At 43.3% G+C, this 18,710-nt stretch overlaps 1 protein-coding gene across 1 annotated transcript in view; it reads right to left on the reverse strand.

The window, feature by feature from the left end:
• The window catches only part of AP4E1 (adaptor related protein complex 4 subunit epsilon 1), a 133,968-nt gene that overhangs the window by 106,755 nt on the left and 8,503 nt on the right, over positions 1 to 18,710 (reverse strand). Inside the window, exons 2-3 of the mRNA XM_077468399.1 lie at positions 14,820 to 14,891; positions 3,684 to 3,807 (exon numbers count right to left, since the gene is read on the reverse strand). Of these exons, the coding sequence (XP_077324525.1) occupies positions 3,684 to 3,807; positions 14,820 to 14,891 (196 nt within the window). The remainder of the gene's footprint in view (positions 1 to 3,683; positions 3,808 to 14,819; positions 14,892 to 18,710) is intronic.

Raw genomic sequence — 18,710 nt, forward strand, 5'->3', positions numbered from 1 at the left:
TCATCTCCAGAATATCTCCTTACACAAAGAGCCTGGGAAATTATCACCTAACAAGATTTCTGGCAAAATCAACAGGTATTTTTGCATGCCACCTTGTGGACTTATTTCTTTAAGTTTAGATCTGACAGTTTTATGGAGCTTCAGAAGGATAGCCAACGCTATTGTTCTGGAGCTTCAGTGCTGGACCTTCTAAGCTCCGGTAGCTACAGAGTTGCATGCAGCTGTTGTGCCCAACCTTCTCCTCTGCTGCACATTCAAAGAAGCCTTTGTATTTTGTGAACGCATTCACAGGGATAGTGTGTGTGAGAACACAGCCTCTTTCCTCTCACCGCACCAGAATGCCTCAGGGACTGCCATAAATCTAAGATCCAAATTAAAGAGATAAATCTACATGCTTGCCGCCTCAATGTCTTATCTTAGTGGCTAAAATTCCTGGAGTTCCGCTTCAACACCGCCACCTTCAACTGTATATTTGGCAAACCAAAAAAAAAAAAAAAGAAGAAGATGCATTTAATTTGTAGGGCTTCCATACGCTTTAACCACTTCCCACCCATAGGATGTCATATGACTTTCAGTGGTGATACCAGGATGATGTTTGCATCTACAGGCATCATCCTGGTATCTTGAAGCTGGCGATGGACTTTTATGCAATAGCAGTCCTAGCAGCGAAATAGCCGCACCAAGCCCTTTCGGGTTCTCCCGTCCTACCGGGGAGACTCGGACTGAAGCTGGCAGTTCCACCGGCCTACCATACAGATGACAAAGGACCAGAATGTCCTTGATCATCCCTATGATATAAGAAACTTGAAGTGATGAGGAGTTTCTCACTTCCAGTTTTGCCAGGATGTAAACAATTACTAGCTTGTGAAAGCATCTAATCAAACCGATCTCAGTATGATCAGGTGCTTTTAAAGGGTAGAGGAGAAATCTGGGGTGAAATAGACCACACGTCTCAATAAAGAGAACCTGTCAATGCCCATGCTATTACAAGAGAGGTTGTTCGTTGTTCATTCTTTGTGTTTATAATTTTTTTTTTTTTTTATCAGCACTTTATTGCCCAGAAAGTGTAAAAATAAATAAAACACCCCTATCCCCCTATGCTCTCGGGTAAAGGTGAACACACGCATGTGTGTTCACACCACACAAACTGAACGCTATAGCGAGAATAATATTTCTAGCACCGGACTGCCTGTGTAACTCTAAACTGGTAACCTGTAAAAGCTTTTAAAGCATTCCCTATGGAGATTTTTTTCAGTTAGCATAGTTTGCTGGGCGTATACACATTTTCAAACATGACAAGTTTGGTATCCATTTACTCAGTGCAACTTTTTTTTATATATATTTAAAAATAAAAAAAATAAAAAGGTACTATATTGTTCCTGTGGACACTAAAATTCATTAAAGTATATATTTTCCCATAAATTGTGTTAAAACAAAAGAAAAAAAAAAAAAAACACACTGCACAAAATACTGTGTAACATAAAAAAAAAACTGCAACACCCATCATTTTATTCTCTAGGGCCTCTGCTTTTAAAAAAAAACAAAAAAACAAAAAAAAAAAAACACACACAACCACACACATACATATATATATATATATATATATATATATATATATATATATATATATATAACACACACACCAGATGTTTTGGAACTACATTTCCCATGATGCTCAACTAATCTGCAGAGTGCATGAGCATCATGGGAAATGTAGTTCCAAAACATCTGGGGTGCCAAGGTTCGCCATCACCGATATATACATACACACAATATAGACACATACATATATGTGTGCGTGTAAAATATATATATTTTTTTATTTTTTTTTTATTTTTTATTAATTGGTGTTTGTCTTGGCTCCAAGCAATTGCCCAAAACTAATGGTGGTGGCTAATAATTTACACAATCTCATGTACAGGGCCTTGCAAAAGTATTCACCCCCATGGAATTTTTTGTGTTTTGTTGCCTCACAACCTGTAATTAGCATGGCTTGTTTGAGGATTTGCATCATCTAATTTACAGAGCATGCCCACAACTTTGAAGTTGTTTTTTTTATTGTGAAGCAAACAATAGGACAAAACTATTCACCCTCTCTAAAGTCAATACTTTGTAGAGCCACCTTTTGTGGCCATCACAGCTCCAAGTCACTTTGGATAAGTCTCTACGAGCTTTCCATATTTTACCACTGGGATTTTTGCCCATTTCCTCCTTGCAAAACTGCTCCAGCTCCTTCAAGTTGAATGGTTTGAGCTTGTGAACAGCAATCTTTAAGTCTGACCACAGATTTTCTATTGGATTGAGGTCTGGGCTTTGACTAAGCCATTCCAACACATTTACATGTTTCCCTTAAACCACTCATGCATTACTTTAGCAATGTGTTTGGGGTCATTGTCCTACTGGAAGCTGAACCTCCCTCCTTGCCTCAAATCATGCACAGAGTGGTACAGGTTTTTCTCAAGAATATCCCTGTATTTGGCACCATCCATCTTCCCTCAACTCTGGCCAGTTTTCCAGTCCTGACTGCTGAAAAACATCCCCACAGCATGATGCTGCCACCACCACCATGTTTCTCTGGGGATGGTGTTCTTTGGGTGATGTGATGGTTTGGGTTTACGCCGGAGTTTTCTTTGATGGCCAAAAAGTTAAATTTTAGTCTCATCAGACCAGGGCACCTTCCTCCATATGTTTTGGGAGTCTCCCACATGCCTTTTCGCAAACTCAAAACGTGACAGTTTGTTTTTTGCTGAAAGTAATGGCTTTCTTCTGGCCCCTGCCATAAAGACCAACTCTATAGAGCGTACGGCTTATTGTCGTCCTATGTACTCCAGTCTCTGCTATGGAACTCTGCGGCTCCCCCAGGGTTACCTTAGGTCTCTGTGCTGCCTCTCTGATTAATGCCCTCCTTGCCCGGTCTGTGAGTTTTGGTGTGCGGCAGTCTCTCAGTAGGTGTGCTGTTATGCCACGTTCTTTCCATTTTGTGATGATAGATTTGATGGTGCTCCTAGCGATCAAAGATTTGAATATTTATTTTTATTTTTTTAACACCTAACCCAACTTGTACTTCTCAACAACATTGTCCCTTACTTGTTTGGAGGGTTCTTTGGTCTTCATGGCAGTGTTTGGTTAGTGGTGTGCTTAGGTGTTGCAGCCTCTGGGGCCTTTCAAAAAAGGTGTGTATATGTAATGACAGATCATGTGATACTTAGAGTGCACACAGGTGGACATCATTTCACTAATTATGTGACCTCTGAAGGTAATCGGTTGCACCAGAGCTTTTCATGGGCTTCATAACAAAAAGGGGGTGAATACATACGCACATGCCAATTATCAGTTTTTTTATTCTGAAAAATAGTTTTATGTATATAGTTTTCTAATTTTACTTCACCAACTAAGACTATTGTGTTCTGATCCATCATATAGAATTCAGATAAAAAAAAAAAAACATTGAACTAAAGGCTGTAATGTAACAAAATAGGTAAAAAGCCAAGGAGGGGGGATACCTTTGCAAGGCACTGTATATAACTGGAGGGGAAAGGGTGTTGACATTTGTAATATAACAGAATCCAAGAGTCATTTGTTTAGTACAGATACCATATTTAAAGCAAGCATTTTACTGGTATTTAAGAATGAGACAAGCCATATACTTCTTTTCCTTACTCCAGTCTGAAGAGGATACATACCAACTCGTTTTTCAAGCAGATTTCCTTGTTGTGCTAACTTAATGGCATGTATATAGCCAAAGGAAGCTTCATAGCCCAGCATTTCACAGTAAATGAGCCTGACCATACACTCCTTCATTTGTCTCTATAAAGGAAACAGAGGCCAGTGATTAGAACCGGTGTCTCCACAGAAAACGTACAAAGATCATTAATGGGGATGACTCATTGCAGCAGAGGACCTTTGCCAAGGGTAGAAACACATCCTTCTCTGCTTTTTAACAAGAGCTTAGACATCCAACAATGAAATATAAAAAGATTCCTTGTAATAACCGCTCATTTGGCGATCTCTTTCATATTCCATTACATGACTCATTTTCAAAATGTTCTGAAACTGTAGATAACATTGCAAGGGAATAGTCACAAAGGCATTTGTTTATGGCTAAGGTATGAATAATGTTTTAGAAAGCATTAGCGAAAGTATAAATTGTTCTTGATGGAAGATTTTAATTTCTGGTGGAAGCACATTTTTTTTATTTTATTTTTTACACCCCCACCATATTTGTTTAACCACATAAGCCCCGGACCATTCTGCTGGCATAAGACCAGAGCACTTTTTGCGATTCGGCGCTGCGTCACTTTAACTGACAATTGCGCGGACGTGCGACGTGGCTCCCAAACAAAATTGACGTCCTTTTTTTTCCCCCACAAATAGAGCTTTATTTTGGTGGTATTTGATCAACTCTGCGGTTTTGATTTTTTGCGCTATATAACAAAAAAAAAAAAAAAAAAAAAGCAGCAAGCGATTGATTGGTTTGCGCAAAAGTTAGTGTTTACAAAAATAGGGGATTACAGATTATTTATTGTTTTACAGATCACTGATCTCTGCTCCAATCACAGGGAGCAGAGATCATTGTCACTTGTTGCTAGGCAGAACGGGGAGATGCGGTTTACATTGGCATCTCCCCGTTCTTTCTCCCCGTGAGACAGCGGGACCTGTGATCGTGCTCACGGAGGTGGCGACCGGTGCACGGGCCACCGCACACGCAATGGCAATTCAAAGAGACGTATCTGTACTCCCATTTGCCTGTCTGTGCCATTCTGCCGACGTACATAGTCGTGCGCCGGCCGGGAAGCGGTTAAAAAAAGAAAAAGGACAGATAAAAACGCTATGAAGTGCTTTTTGCCAGTGTTTTTGCAGCATTTTCAAAAGCGTGTTGGAGCGGTAGCATTTTTTAATTTTTTTTTTAATCAGCAGGCAGCTGCCGGCATCCTTAACCAGTGAATAGCTTGTTAAAAAGCGGGCCGGGATGCCGGCCACCTCGTCCTTATCTGCTTCAGGTTGGCCGTGTAGCAGTTTTACTGCTACAAGGCAGCACCTCTGCGCCAGATCATGTGTGATTATATACAGTATTGCACAAAAGTGGAGTACACCCCTCAATTTTTTGTAAATATTTTATTATATCTTTTCATGTGACAACACTGAAGAAATGACACTTTGCTACAATGTAAAGTAGTGAGTGTACAGCTTGTATAACAGTGTAAATTTGCTGTCCCCTCAAAATAACTCAACACAGCCATTAATGTCTAAACTGCTGGCAACAAAAGTGAGTACGCCCCTAAGTGAAAATGTCCAAATTGGGCCTAAAGTGTCAATATTTGGCCACCATTTTTACAGCACTGCCTTAACTCTCTTGGGCATGGAGTTCACCAGCGCTTCATAGGTTGCCACTGGAGTTCTCTTCCACTCCTCCATGATGACATCACAGAGCTGGTGGATGTTAGAGACCTTGCGCTCCTCCCCTTCCGTTTGAGGATGCCTCACAGATGCTCAATAGAGTTTAGGTCTGGTGACATGCTTGGCCAGTCCATCACCTTTATCCTCAGCTTCTTTAGCAAGGCAGTGGTTGTCTTGGAGGTGTGTTTGGAGTCGTTGTCATGTTGCAATACTGCCCTGCGGTCCAGTCTCCAAAGGGAGGGGGGATCATGCTCCGCTTCAGTATGTCACAGTACATGTTGACATTCATGGTTCCCTCAATGAACTGTAGACCCCCAGTGCCAGCAGCACCTCAAGCAGCCCCATACCATGACGCTTCAACCACCATGCTTGACTGTAGGCAAGACACACTTGTCTTTGTACTCCTCACCTGGCTGGCGCTACACATACGCTTGACACTATCTGAACCAAATAAGTTTATCTTGGTCTCATCAGACCACAGGACATGGTTCCAGTAATCTATGTCCTTAGGCTGCTTGTCTTCAGCAAACTGTTTGCGGGCTTTCTTGTGCATCATCTTTAGAAAAGGCTTCCTTCTGGGATGACAGCCATGCAGACCAATTTGATGCAGCGTGCGGTATATGGTCGGATCACTGACAGGCTGACACCCCTACCCCTTCAACCTCTGCAGCAATGCTGGCAGCACTCATACATCTATTTCCCAAAGACAACCTCCTTTATGACGCTGAGCATGTGCACTCAACTTCTTTGGTCGACCATGGCATGGCCTGTTCCGAGTGGAACCTGTCCTGGTAAAATGCTGTATGGTCTTGGCCACTGTGCTGCAGCTCAGTTTCAGGGTCTTGGCAATCTTCTTATAGCCTAGGCCAGTGATGGCGAACCTTGGCACTCCAGATGTTTTGGAACTAATTTCCCATGATGCTCATGCACTCTGCAGTGTAGCCGAGCATCATGGGAAATGTAGTTCCAAAACACCTGGGGTGCCAAGGTTCGCCATCACTGGCCTAGGCCATCTTTATGTAGAGCAACAATTCTTTTTTCAGATTCTCAGAGAGTTCTTTGCTATGAGGTGCCATGTTGAACTTCCAGTGACCAGTATATGAGAGTAAGAGCGATAACCCCAAATTTACCACACCTGCTCCCCATTCATACCTGAGACTTTGTAACACTAACAAGTCACATGTCACAGGGGAGGGAAAATGGCTAATTGGGTCCAATTTGGACATTTTCACTTAGGGGTGTACTCACTTTTGTTGCCAGTGGTTTAGACATTAATGGCTGTGTGTTGCGTTATTTTGAAAGGACAGCACATTTACACTGTTATACAAGCTGTACACTCACTAGTTTACATTGTGGCAAAGTGTAATTTCTTCAGTGTTGTCACAGGAAAAGATAGAATAATTTACAAAAATGTGAGGGGTGTACACATACATACAGATTATATAATAATAATAATAATAATCAGCGGGTACTCTAGGTCCTCAGACACCTGACAAGCAGAGACACAGAACTGTGATTTGCTTGTAAACAAAGCAGATTGCCATTCTGACAGGAGGGAAGGGATGGCGTTTGTGCCCCTAAAAAGCAGGAAATAAATTTCAATCTTTTCCCCTAGTAAAAGCACCTCCCACAGTATAGCAAACTTGCTAGGAACAACTTTAATCGCCCCCGATGTTAACCCCTTCTTATCCAGTGTCATTAGTACAGCGACGGTACATATTTTTAGCACTGATCACTGTATTAGTGTCACTGGTCCCCAAAAAGTATCAGTAAACCTGGGTTCACATATATGCGAACACAGACATCGAATGTGATTTGCACCCGCATTGCTGAGCACATAAGATGTCTGTGCAATGCGAGTTCCGCCATACAGTTTGTATGGCTGAACTTGCATTAGATTTGCACAAAAAAGGTGCAGGGAACTTTTTTTTCCTCTGCACTGGAATCGGATGTGTGTGAACACCCATTCAACCCGATTCCTTTCCGAATCCACAGTTCTCACTGTGATCCTTGGACCGATCTGGGGGTGTAATTAACACATGCAGATGTTCGCAGAGGGTAGTGTGAACTTCCTTTGGGGGGGGGGGGAAGATGTGATACTGGAATCGAGCTGGTTTCTGCATCGCAAGAGTGTGAACCTAGGCTTAGTGTCAGAATGTCCCCCTATAAGCTGCAATAAGTAAAAAATAAAAAATATCCCATAGTTTGTAGTGGTTATAACTTTTTGTGCAAACCAATCCATATACATTTGAGATTTATTTTACCAAAAATATGTAGCAGAATACATATTGACCTAAATTTATGAAGAAATTAGATTTTTTGTTATTGGATCGGCTTTATAGCAGAAAAAAAATAAATAAAATAGGACCTGTAAAATCGTCTTCTTTGAGTTGATCATGGGACACAAAGTTAGGCTAATATTCATTACCTACTGGGTTATATTTAATCTCCAGGTGAATGGACACTGGTAGGCCAAAAGGTCTTTAGACTGGAAGTGATCCCCTATATAACCCCTCCCATACAGGAAGTACTTCGGTTTTGTAGCAAGCACTTAATCCTTCAAAGGACCAGGTCCCTTTATTGGGGGTTCCACTCCCTTGAACCAATATAGCACCCTGACAGAAAGCTTTATCGTATTGGCTGCATGACCAAAGCACTGGATCCCAGGGTCCAACCCTCAAAGAGAGGCATTACAAGCAAAACCTAGTTTCGTCCGTCACAAGGCCCGGGTAGCATTAACTTTGGCCTTAATGGCACTTTGAATGGATCCGTTTGCATAGCTTGCTCCAGCAAGGATTACTCCAGTGGAGCTCTTCATAGCACATCTTTAACCGTGACCAACACCTTAGACACTGGCAAAAAAAAAAAAAAACTCAGGTACTCCCAGTATGGAAGGGGTTATATAGGGAGTGAACTTCCTGTCTTGGGTGTGCCAGGGTCCATCACCTGAAGGTGGCCTATAACCCACATAGTTATTACTATGCACATGTGCCCCATAATGTACGATAAAGAAAAGAGTACCTAGGTGTAATATTTACACATCTCAGAAGGGAGACCCTTTAATAGGGCTCACCAAGCCCCTACACAACAGTCCTGCTAAGCACCTTTAGCCTGCCAAGCAACATCTGGTGACTCGAGTGACCCGGGGAAGGAGGTATGAACCACTGCAAATGTGTCAGAAACTATGAACCAGACCGAAACAGAAGTACAGTAAAATCACACTATAACAAAAATAAAAAAGGTAAATAGAGTAAGCGTAGTCAAAGCATAGCCAGAGTCCAGTAACCGGATCGGGTAGTCAGCCAAGCCAGAGTTCAGTAACTAGATCAGGTAATCAGCCAGGCCAGAAGACAGAGATCCAAGTAGAGGAAAAGCAAGCAGGATAAGGAGTCAGAAGGGATGTCAGCAAAGCCAGTCTTTAACCCCATCGATACTGGGCACTTTCACCCCCTTCCTTCCCAGACCAATTTTCAGCGCTGTCACACTGAGTGCAATGTTACATGACTGGGGCTTTTTTTTTTTTTATGCTACAAAAAAAAGGACGAACGAATATTTTCCCAAAAAATTCATTTTTCTTAGTTTCTGTTATAACATTTTGCAAATAAGTAATTTCTCTTTATACATTTTGACCAAAAATTAGGCTGCTACATTTCTTTGGTAAAAATAACCCAAATCAGTGTTTTTTTTGGTGTTGGCAGAAATGGGGGACCAACAGATTTTTTATTGGGACAACAAATGTATATAGGGACAGGGGTATATCAGGTGGTGCTTGGTGTACTTTTGTATGGTAATCTCTAACAGCTCTCTGTGTAAAATCATCCCTCACACAGACAGCTGTCATAGATCTGCAGATTCCCCCTTTCCCAACCCACCCCCCCCCCCCGCACTGAGCTCGGCGGGGAGACCTGTCACAGTGTCTCTGTTTACCATTGTGACGGCTGTGATTGGACACAGCCGTAAGGTGATCGGGAGGGCCAATCACAAGGCACATATCCTGATCTCTGCTCAGCTAGATCCAGTGATCAAACTGATCACAGGATCAAGCCACAGCACGCCTCGTGGCTGCACTGCGAGCACTCGTTTTAAGGGACGTTCCTGAACGTCCACTCACAACGAGAAAAGGACCACCCGGCCGTTTATGTGCAGTGGTCAGGTGGGAAGTAGGAGATGGCTTCTTGTGATGTGACCAGGGCGAAAGCAGAGATAAGGTGAGCTGGACAGCTTTAAGTAGGCATGTCAGACGAGCAGGATCAAGAACAGCTGGGTAACTGTGGAGAGAGATGGGAGCTGGCAATTATCCAACAGCTGAGCAGTCAGCTCAGAGAAGGGCTGAGCCAGCCTTACAGTACCCCCTCCCCCTCCTAGGACCACCAGGCTTGAGGGGAAAAGGTCTATGGAAATCGCAGAGGAGGGCAGGGGCATGTACGTCCAAGGATGAGACCCAGGAGCGTTCCTCCGGACCGTACCCCTTCCAATGCACCAGGTACTGTATGCACCCACGGAACCTAGGGGAGTCAACAATGCATTGTACTTCATACTTCTCATGGTTCTCAACCTGTATAGGGTGAGGGCACAGCACCAAGGTGGCAAAATCGGTTGCAGACAAACGGTTTCAATAAGGAGACATGAAACACATTTGAGATGGGCATACTAGGAGGAAGGTGCAACGCGCAAGCCCTGTGAAGGCTACCGAAAGGCCCAATAAACTGAGGTGCAAGCTTCAGTGAGGGAACGCGAAGTCGGAGGTTGCGAGATAACAGCCAGACCCTGTCCCCAACCTGGTAGGAAGGCACAGGCAGGCGTCTGTGGTCAGCATGGAGTCTGTACCTATCATTAGCATGACGCAAAGCCTCCTGGACTTGTACCCAAGTGGAACGAAGGCCCATAGAGATGCTCCTCTAAAGCAAGAATACTCCGCGGAACAAAAACGAGTCAGTCAACCTGGAAGGTTGGAAACCATAATTCACCATAAACTTAGACAATCAGGAGGCAGAATTCAAGGCACTGTTGTGAGCAAACTCTGCCCACGGTAATAGGTCAGAAATATAACAACGTAGGAATTGCTCCAAGGACTGATTGGCTCGCTCTGCAGCCACATTAGACTGTGGGTGATATGCAGAAGAGAAAGCAAGCTGAATTCCCAACTGTGCACAAAAGGCTCGCCAGAACCGGGAGACAAATAGACTGCCCCTGTCTGAGACAATAACCTTGGGTAGCCCATGTAAGCGAAAGATCTCCCGAGCAAAAATGGAAGCCAGTTCCTTAGAAGTAGGCAACTTCTTAAAGTGGAAGTAAACTTCCCTATCGTTTTCAGCCAAGGAAGCTGCCATCTTCTGTTTAATCTTCAACTGCTATGGTGCTGCATATGTGATTCGTTATGACACCAGCCATTGGATGGTTTGATAGTTTGGCTGAGAGCACAGCCAATGTGCAGTTAGCATTCCCGGCATGCCTTTTTTTTTAACTGTTTAAATCGATGGGTTTACTTCCACTTTAAGTGGAATACAAATTACACATCTTTGAGAACCGGTCAACCAACATAAGGATAACAGTGTTGCCTTGGCAGTTGGGCAACTCCACAATGAAATCCATAGACAGCTGGGTCCAGGGTCTCTCTACATTGGGTATGGGTTGTAGGAGGCCCATTGGAAGGCATTGTTGCGTCTTACTCTGAGCACACACAGAACAGGCATCTACGAAGGCAGTTATATCAGCCCATAGACTAGGCCACCAGAATTGTTGGGAAATGGCCCAAATGAGTTGATTCTGCCCAGGGTGGCCAGCTTCCTTGGGAGAACGCAAGTCTGGAGTACAGCAGGATGGAGATTCTCTGGGACAAAGCAGCTGTCACATGGGCAGGCTGTAGAGGTCTCCCGTCAAAAGCCTCAATGGCAAGTGGAGTGTCACGCAGCTGCAGCAGAATTGAGTGCTGCGATACAAAGGCAGCATCAATGAACAGGCCTGTAGCCCCAGTCGATTAGAGCCTGTATCTCGATGGACGACTCAGTCTAAGAAAGGGTGGCTGAAACCAGGGGTTTATCCTTCTGGATAACTAGGGACGAAACAACACCATCTAAGGTCTGTCCATGACAGGACCTCAAGGTTCAGGCGTTCCCTGCAGCGGTAGGACAAGACTTCAAAAAGTGACCTGCCTGGCCACAATAAAGGTACAATCTCTCCCTCCTCCTAAAGGCTCTCTCGTCCGCAGAGAGATGCGTGAAGCCCAAGTGCATGGGTTCATCTTCACTGATCGACTTGGTACCAGGAGGCATGGGAGGTGAGGGAGGCACGGGGGGGGGGGGGCTGCAAAACTCGGAGGCAAACGTAAAGGAGGCTTCTGCAAGCGCTCCTTAAAAGTCTTTTGCATCTCCCATAGAAGGTTAGCTCAGGCCAAGGCGCTCTCAGAAAGCAAAATATATCACGAAACCTACTTTGCTTCTGTCCGTGGGAAATGCCTGGGGCAGCATCTCAAAGTATAGCTCAACCCAACTGAGAAACCCTCTGCATTGAACTGGATCGCCCCAAATTTCTGGGGAAGCAGAGCGGAACCAGACATACCTCTTATAGAGGAAATACTCGAGGCGGGTGCCTGCACAGAGACTGGCGCAGCAGGGATGGCTTGCGACTCAGGTTGTACCGGAGCAGCCACAGTGGGGGATTCCAGGTGAGTCGTGCGACTCAGGAGCGTTTGTAACGTCATGGCAAACTTATCCATACAGTGATCTTGCTCATCCAATCTGGAAAAAATATTACCAACAAGTGGATTGACTATCTTCTGAATTCATGGCCTTCGCCTACTGCCAGAAACTATGAACTAGACTAAGACAGAAGTACAGTAAAATCACACTTGTTTATTAATAAAAATAAAAAGGTAAATAGAGTAAGCATAGCCAGAGTTCAGTAACCAGATCGTGTAATCAGCCAAGCCAGAAGTCAGGGATCCAAGTAGAGGAACAACAAGCAGGATAAGGAGCCAGAAGGGATGTCAGCAAAGCCAGTCTTTAAACAGGACGCAGTAGATTGTTTCTTGCGATGTGACCAAGGCGAAGGCAGAGAGGAAGTGAGCTGGACAGCTTTAAGTAGGCAGGTCAGACGAGCAGGATCAGGAACAGCTGGGTAACTGTGGAGAGAGATGAGAGCTGGCAATTAGCCGACAGCTGAGCGGCCAGCACAGTGAAGGAAGGGCTGAGCCAGCCCTGACAAAATGCCTGGTTTAGAGCCTGCTCTGTGTCCCACAGTTGCGTTCTGGAAGCACTGCATGTTTGGCATACACAGCTTAAATAAGGTGGCTGTGCGCCGAATGTTCTGTGCATGCTTGCGCACGCACGTGCCAGGTCCCGACGAATGGGCATGGCTGTATTTGTGTATGGCGCAAATCTTTGTACACCCAAAGGCTACGGCCTTCCAGGCTACTCACATTTTGAAAACAATGGCAGATTTCCTTAAAGGATAAGTTCCCCTTTCTGAAAATTTTACATTTTACAAGTTACACACTGTCACAATTCGAAGTCTGTGTCATTTATTCGCATCTTAAGCCTTGTACACACGGTCGGAGAATCCGTCGGAATGTGTCCTATCGGCCCGTGTTGTCGGATAATCTGACTGTGTGTGGTATGCATCAGACTGATTCCGTCGGAATATCCGTCGGACCAAATTTTACAACTTGTTGGAAATATTTGCCGACCAACTGGTTCGATCGGACATACTCCGATCATGTGTAGAGAATTTTGATCGGACAAAGTGCCACGCATGCTCAGATCAAATTCCTACATCAAAGCTATTGGCTACTAGCCTGAATGTAGGCCCATCGTAATGAAATTACGTCATCACGTTCTGAAAGATAGGATTTTTTGATAACTTAGTCCGACCGTGTGTATGCAACAGTTTCGGACAAGATCCGACGGACAAAATCCGACCGTGTGTACAGGGACTTCGAGTTCTCAATGGACTGCAAAGGTACTGGTGAGCACTCTTGTAGTTCACTAATCTTCCTGGACAATACCTGCTTGCCTGTATTGGAGGTACAGGCAGACAGCTTTAGTCACAGTCTGTAGAATCCTGCCAACGCACCCATGATCTGCTGGTTGCAGGTACAATGCTTTAGAGGTGCCTTAAAAAAAAAAAAAAAAAATCAATAAAATAAAAAAACACCACAATGCACATTTTTTTACCTGCAAAAAGATGTGCATTTATTTATTTCTTTATTTTTAAACAGGTGATTTTAGCATTTAAGCTAAACCACAAAATCGATTTATTTCTATAGAACTTCGTTTCCATCATCTTGCTGCATTTCATAAATTACAATTGTAATAACCCATATTGTTCATTTGGTTGTTTTTTTACTGCCGGAATGCACAGGAAGGTTCATTTGAATGGGCTGCAAAAGGCACCGGACCGCAGAAAAAGGAGTGCTTGCACGACTTTTTCATAACACACTGCATGGTACTGCGGTACCACGCATAGTGGTGCCCACAAACGCACTGCATTTGCAATCAGCGTTTGGGGTGCCATTAACAAAACATTGACAACCGTAAGCAGATCACAAGGGCAGCATGTTCACGTGCAGTGCAGGAAAAGCACACATACTGCGTCAATCCTGCTCTGCATTCTGTGTAAACCTGCCTTCAATGAACAAAAAAAATATTCAATATGCTACAACACCCTTGACAACTATAGAACATTTTCAACCAGTCTTATTAATTCCTTTTCAATTTGAAATAGAAAACCTAATTGAAAAACAATGAATTGCGTCCCCACATGCTTTCACTGTCCAAGTCATTAGTACGGAGGCTGTACAGTGTCTTCCACGTGAACATGTCCCCACTTTCCCAGAGGCCCAGAGGAAATTGAAACCCTTCTTTGAAGTGGTTGTAAACCTCAGACATGAAATATGAACAAATTTTATAACATAGTGTGTCTCAGTTCAGAGCGCTAAGTGTCATTTCTGTCTACTGCCTCATTCCTCTGCTATCAGCATGAATCAATTCAGACAAGTTTTCCTGACGCCGAGAAAAAAGGTAACAGGGGGAATCGATCTCCAGCTGATTGACAGCCTCAGCTGTGTTTGTGTAATTTTTTTTGGGGGGGGCGGGGGTCTCTCTTCCCTCCAATCATCTGTCAGAGCTCTCCTCATTGATCTCTACAGAGTAACTTCAGCTCTCCGCCCCCTTTTTATGAACTCTCAGCCAAATGTTATAAACTTGGCACTTTGAACGTATGCAGAGAAGAGATTAATGTGGATAAATAGGTATAACTTATATAGGAGGATTTGTTTCTTCCCGATGTATCACCTGAGGCTGGTCCCATCACTGGGAATATGTAAGGGTTTACAACCACTTTAAAAACAAATAGAGTTCCACTTAAATGTTAAGGCAGTTGTAAATGTTAAAATCTTATTCTACAAAAAAGTAAGACTAACACACCAATGTTGTGTTTGGAGAAGAAACCATTGATCTTAAACTGGCAAGTTCTTGTTGGATTAGTTTTTCTTCTTCCTGTAAGAAAAAAAAAAAAAAAAGACAAAGTTGGTTAATAATTTCATAATTAAATACATTTACAGCATCCAATTCGCATTACAGGAGATTGTGACCGGCTCTCTATGGAGTCGGTTCATACATCTCCTTTGCTACTGTGGAGCGGCATGCACAGGAATCCTATGCGCCATTGGCTCAGTTTCAGGGCCGAATTCAGGCAAAAATTCGGACCCGATTTGTCCCTGAAACGGAGAACAGGGATGCACCGGGTCCTCTGCTGCGATCCGCATCCAGCAGCATTGTAAACCCAGCCTTAAGTGTGGAGGAATCCTCCATGAAAAAGTTCTCTCTGTTAACGTGTATATGTCTCAAATCTGCGTCAATATCCAGCACATGAAATCTTCTGCAATATATTAAATGATGGGTCAGGCTACTTCTTTCTAGCCACAATAAAATGTGAGTAAAACCAAAACTTTATTTGTACATCTCATACAAAAGCATTTTGCATGTACAGGACCTCAGAGTGCACAGCAGCGGTCTCCAAACTGCGACCCTTACCTTGTCCTTAACTGGCCCTTGGAACACTATGCCATCTACTAAGGGTGCAAATAGGCTTCAGCCTAGTTCTGGAGCGGCGGCCATCTTGGTGCATACATCGGCGTTTACAATGTGATTGCTCTGTCAAATGACGGAGCGATCACTTGTAAACAAATGATGATGCCGGTTCCTCTCTCCCCTCTGTGTACAGATCTGTACAGTGGATGGGAGATCGGATGGAAGCAGCGATGTGGGCTGCATCTCTGTGACAATAGCAGTCACAGCCATCCCTCAATACTCTGCAATACCCTGCCAATACTTGGTAATACCCAGCCATACTCAGCGATACCCAGCCATGCTCATCCAATATTACAGTGGGGACTATAATATGGTGGTGGAATTTTCACTGGTTTTTGAAAATTCAATTATTATTTATTTGCTGATCCGAAAAATGATCCGATCCGTGACTCTGATCTGAGGAACGATCCGATCCGTTGCACCCCTACCATCTACTGACATCAACAATGGTGCACTATTCCTCCCACTGACACCAATGATGAAGCAGAACATCTTCCATTTTCACCAAGAATGGGGCAGAATTAGTTCCGTTGACACCAACGATGGGGCAGAAAGTATTCAATTGACACCAACGAGGCACTATTGCTACAACTGACACCAAAGACAGGGCATTGTTTACTCCCACTGGACACCAGGAAATTTTCTACTCCCACTGGTCATAGCCTACCCCCCCCCCCCCCCATAAATCTGAGGTACAGTAAACTGGCCCTTTGTCAGAACGTTTGTAGATCCCTGGTATACAACTTTACCCGTTAGGTGGTACTTAATTCATCTTGACAATTTTATGCAGCCAGCTGATCTACTTGCCAATGTCCCTATACTTTGCTAGTACCCTTATCTTATTAAGGTCTTTAACTACCTAGAGACATGAGATGGCTGATGTTTGATCTGGCCAGTTCATGGAGGATCATAAAAGGATATTCATATCAATAGATACCAGAAAACCCTGACAGACCATCTGGCCAATTGATAATCAAAAAACTATAAATAACCATGATGCATAGATTTGGTTGCCAGCTACTTTTTAGCTGGGGCTAGGCCAGTTCTTGGGATGTCTATATGCTTTTCCTCTCCTGTCTGTACAGGAACAAAATGTAATCTCACCCATTTTATTTTAACAGAACATTTACTCTGCATACAAAATCATTCAAACAGGATATCAAATTTTTTCCAAAACTTGGGTGATCACAGATTTGTAGTTTCTCAATTCTAATCTGTATGCCAGGAAAAATAAAAAATAAAAATTGTTTTGACCAGGTCCACACAGAACCAGAGGGAATGAAGCCTGAACTCGCACGATTTCACTCCCGCATGTCAGTCCCAATTACGGACGTGATTTTAGAGACATCTGCGCAGGTTTCTGCACAGATGTCAATGTAAATCGCAGCCCAAAATCGCAAAAAGTGGTATAGAAACTACGGTACTTTTTGAAATCAGTGCTGCACCGCAAATCGCATGTCAAAACGCTCCAGTGTGAACCACGGGCTTGATCTAATTTAAGCCCCAACTGGTGATGGCGCTGGGGATCCCAGTATGTCTAAGATGCAGTAGGTGGTGAGCACACACAGTACAATTCTTGTCTGTGCCTATTGTTACTCTTTAGTGGTTTTAAAATCATACCTTTAGCTCCATCTGGTGGCAAGAGATGGGAAAAGAAGGCTAATACAGTAGATTTTCCCAAACCTAAGAGCTTTACCGTCGCTATTTGGCCACTAGCAGGGGCAGTTTTAACTACCCCCCGCTAGTGGCCAAAAAGGGGTTAAATCATCCCACAGTATAGCAGCGCTGTCCCATTGATATCAATGGGGAGGAGCGGGGAGTTCACCACTCTTTCAACGCTCCAAAGAAGCTGTTGGCAGGACTTTCTGATGCCCTGCCAGCGCACAGCTCCAGCGTGAATGCCCTCAGGCTTTCACACTGGAGCAAATGGAGACGCTTTTTGCAGGTGCTATTTTTTAGCACTGTAGCACCTGAAAAATGCCTCCAGTGTGAAAGGAGTCTAAATTGCTCTGCATCAAGTTTTTGATTCTGCCTTCTGTAAACGCTTTTTTTTTTTTGTGTCTGCATTTTTTATCTTCCCCATCTTGGAGTCTCTTTTTTTGAACCACTTCAATACCGACCACTTCTCTCCTTCATGTAAAAATCATATTTTTTTGCTAGAAACCTCCAAACATTATATATGTTTTTTTTTTAACAGAAACCCTGGGGAATAAAATGGCAATCATTGCAACTTTTTATTTCACACGATATTTGCGCAATAATTTTTCAAATGCCTTAAAATTAAAATAAAACACTAAAGTTAGCCAAATTTTTTTGTACAAAGTGAAAGATGACGTTACGCTGAGTAAATAGATACCTAACATGTCACACTTTAAAATTGTGCACAATCATGGAATGGTGCCAAACTTCAGTACTTAAAAATCTCCATAGGCGACGCTTTAAAAAATTTTTTTACAGGTTACCAGTTTAGAGTTACAGAGAAGGTCTAGTGCTAGAATTGTTGCACACGCTCGAATGCACACGGCGATCCCTAACGTGTGGTTTGAGCAGCGTTTACATATGTCGTTGGGACTTATGTGTGCGTTCACTTCTGAGCACGAGCTACCGGGGACAGGGGCGTTTTATTTTATTTTTTTTATTTTTTAATTAATTTTTTTATTTTAAACCTTTTTTCACATAGCGGAAGAACTGCTGCTATGATCATTCTTATGCACAGAATCGGTGGCTGGAAATAATGATATCTGAATGATGCCTCTAGCTGCAGGCATCATTCAGATATCCCCCACTCCCCCCCCCCCCCCAAAGTCAAGGATGCATATTACTATGGCCGGATATTGAAGTGGTTAAGATTCTTGTAATAAGGAAAGGCTAAAGGTCACTCCCAATTTCAGAACCACTAGAGAAGAGCCAGCTAATATTACAGACAACATGGCAAAAATAAATGGACATTTCAGTTGATTTCAGATGATTCTAAAACCATAATCCTAAAAGAATATGAAAAAAAGAGAGATAAAGAATGCAGAAACACGTCTTTAAAGTGTATCTACAGCCAAAATAAACAGGCTGTATACAGCGCTCCCAAAATGCCCCTGCCCATTGGAGTAAATGGGCAGCGATTTCAAAGTGCTTTACAAGTGCCGCCAAATGGTGGTTAACCCTTTTTTGGGGTTAAAAGCGCCCCAACTAGCGATCGAAAAGCGACAATTTAGCAATAACATGGCTGTG

Source organism: Lithobates pipiens, unplaced genomic scaffold (genome assembly GCF_037356315.1).
Source record: "Lithobates pipiens isolate NorthernLeopardFrog02 unplaced genomic scaffold, aLitPip1_a1.2 Scaffold_8, whole genome shotgun sequence".
NCBI classification, from domain to species: domain Eukaryota; kingdom Metazoa; phylum Chordata; class Amphibia; order Anura; family Ranidae; genus Lithobates; species Lithobates pipiens.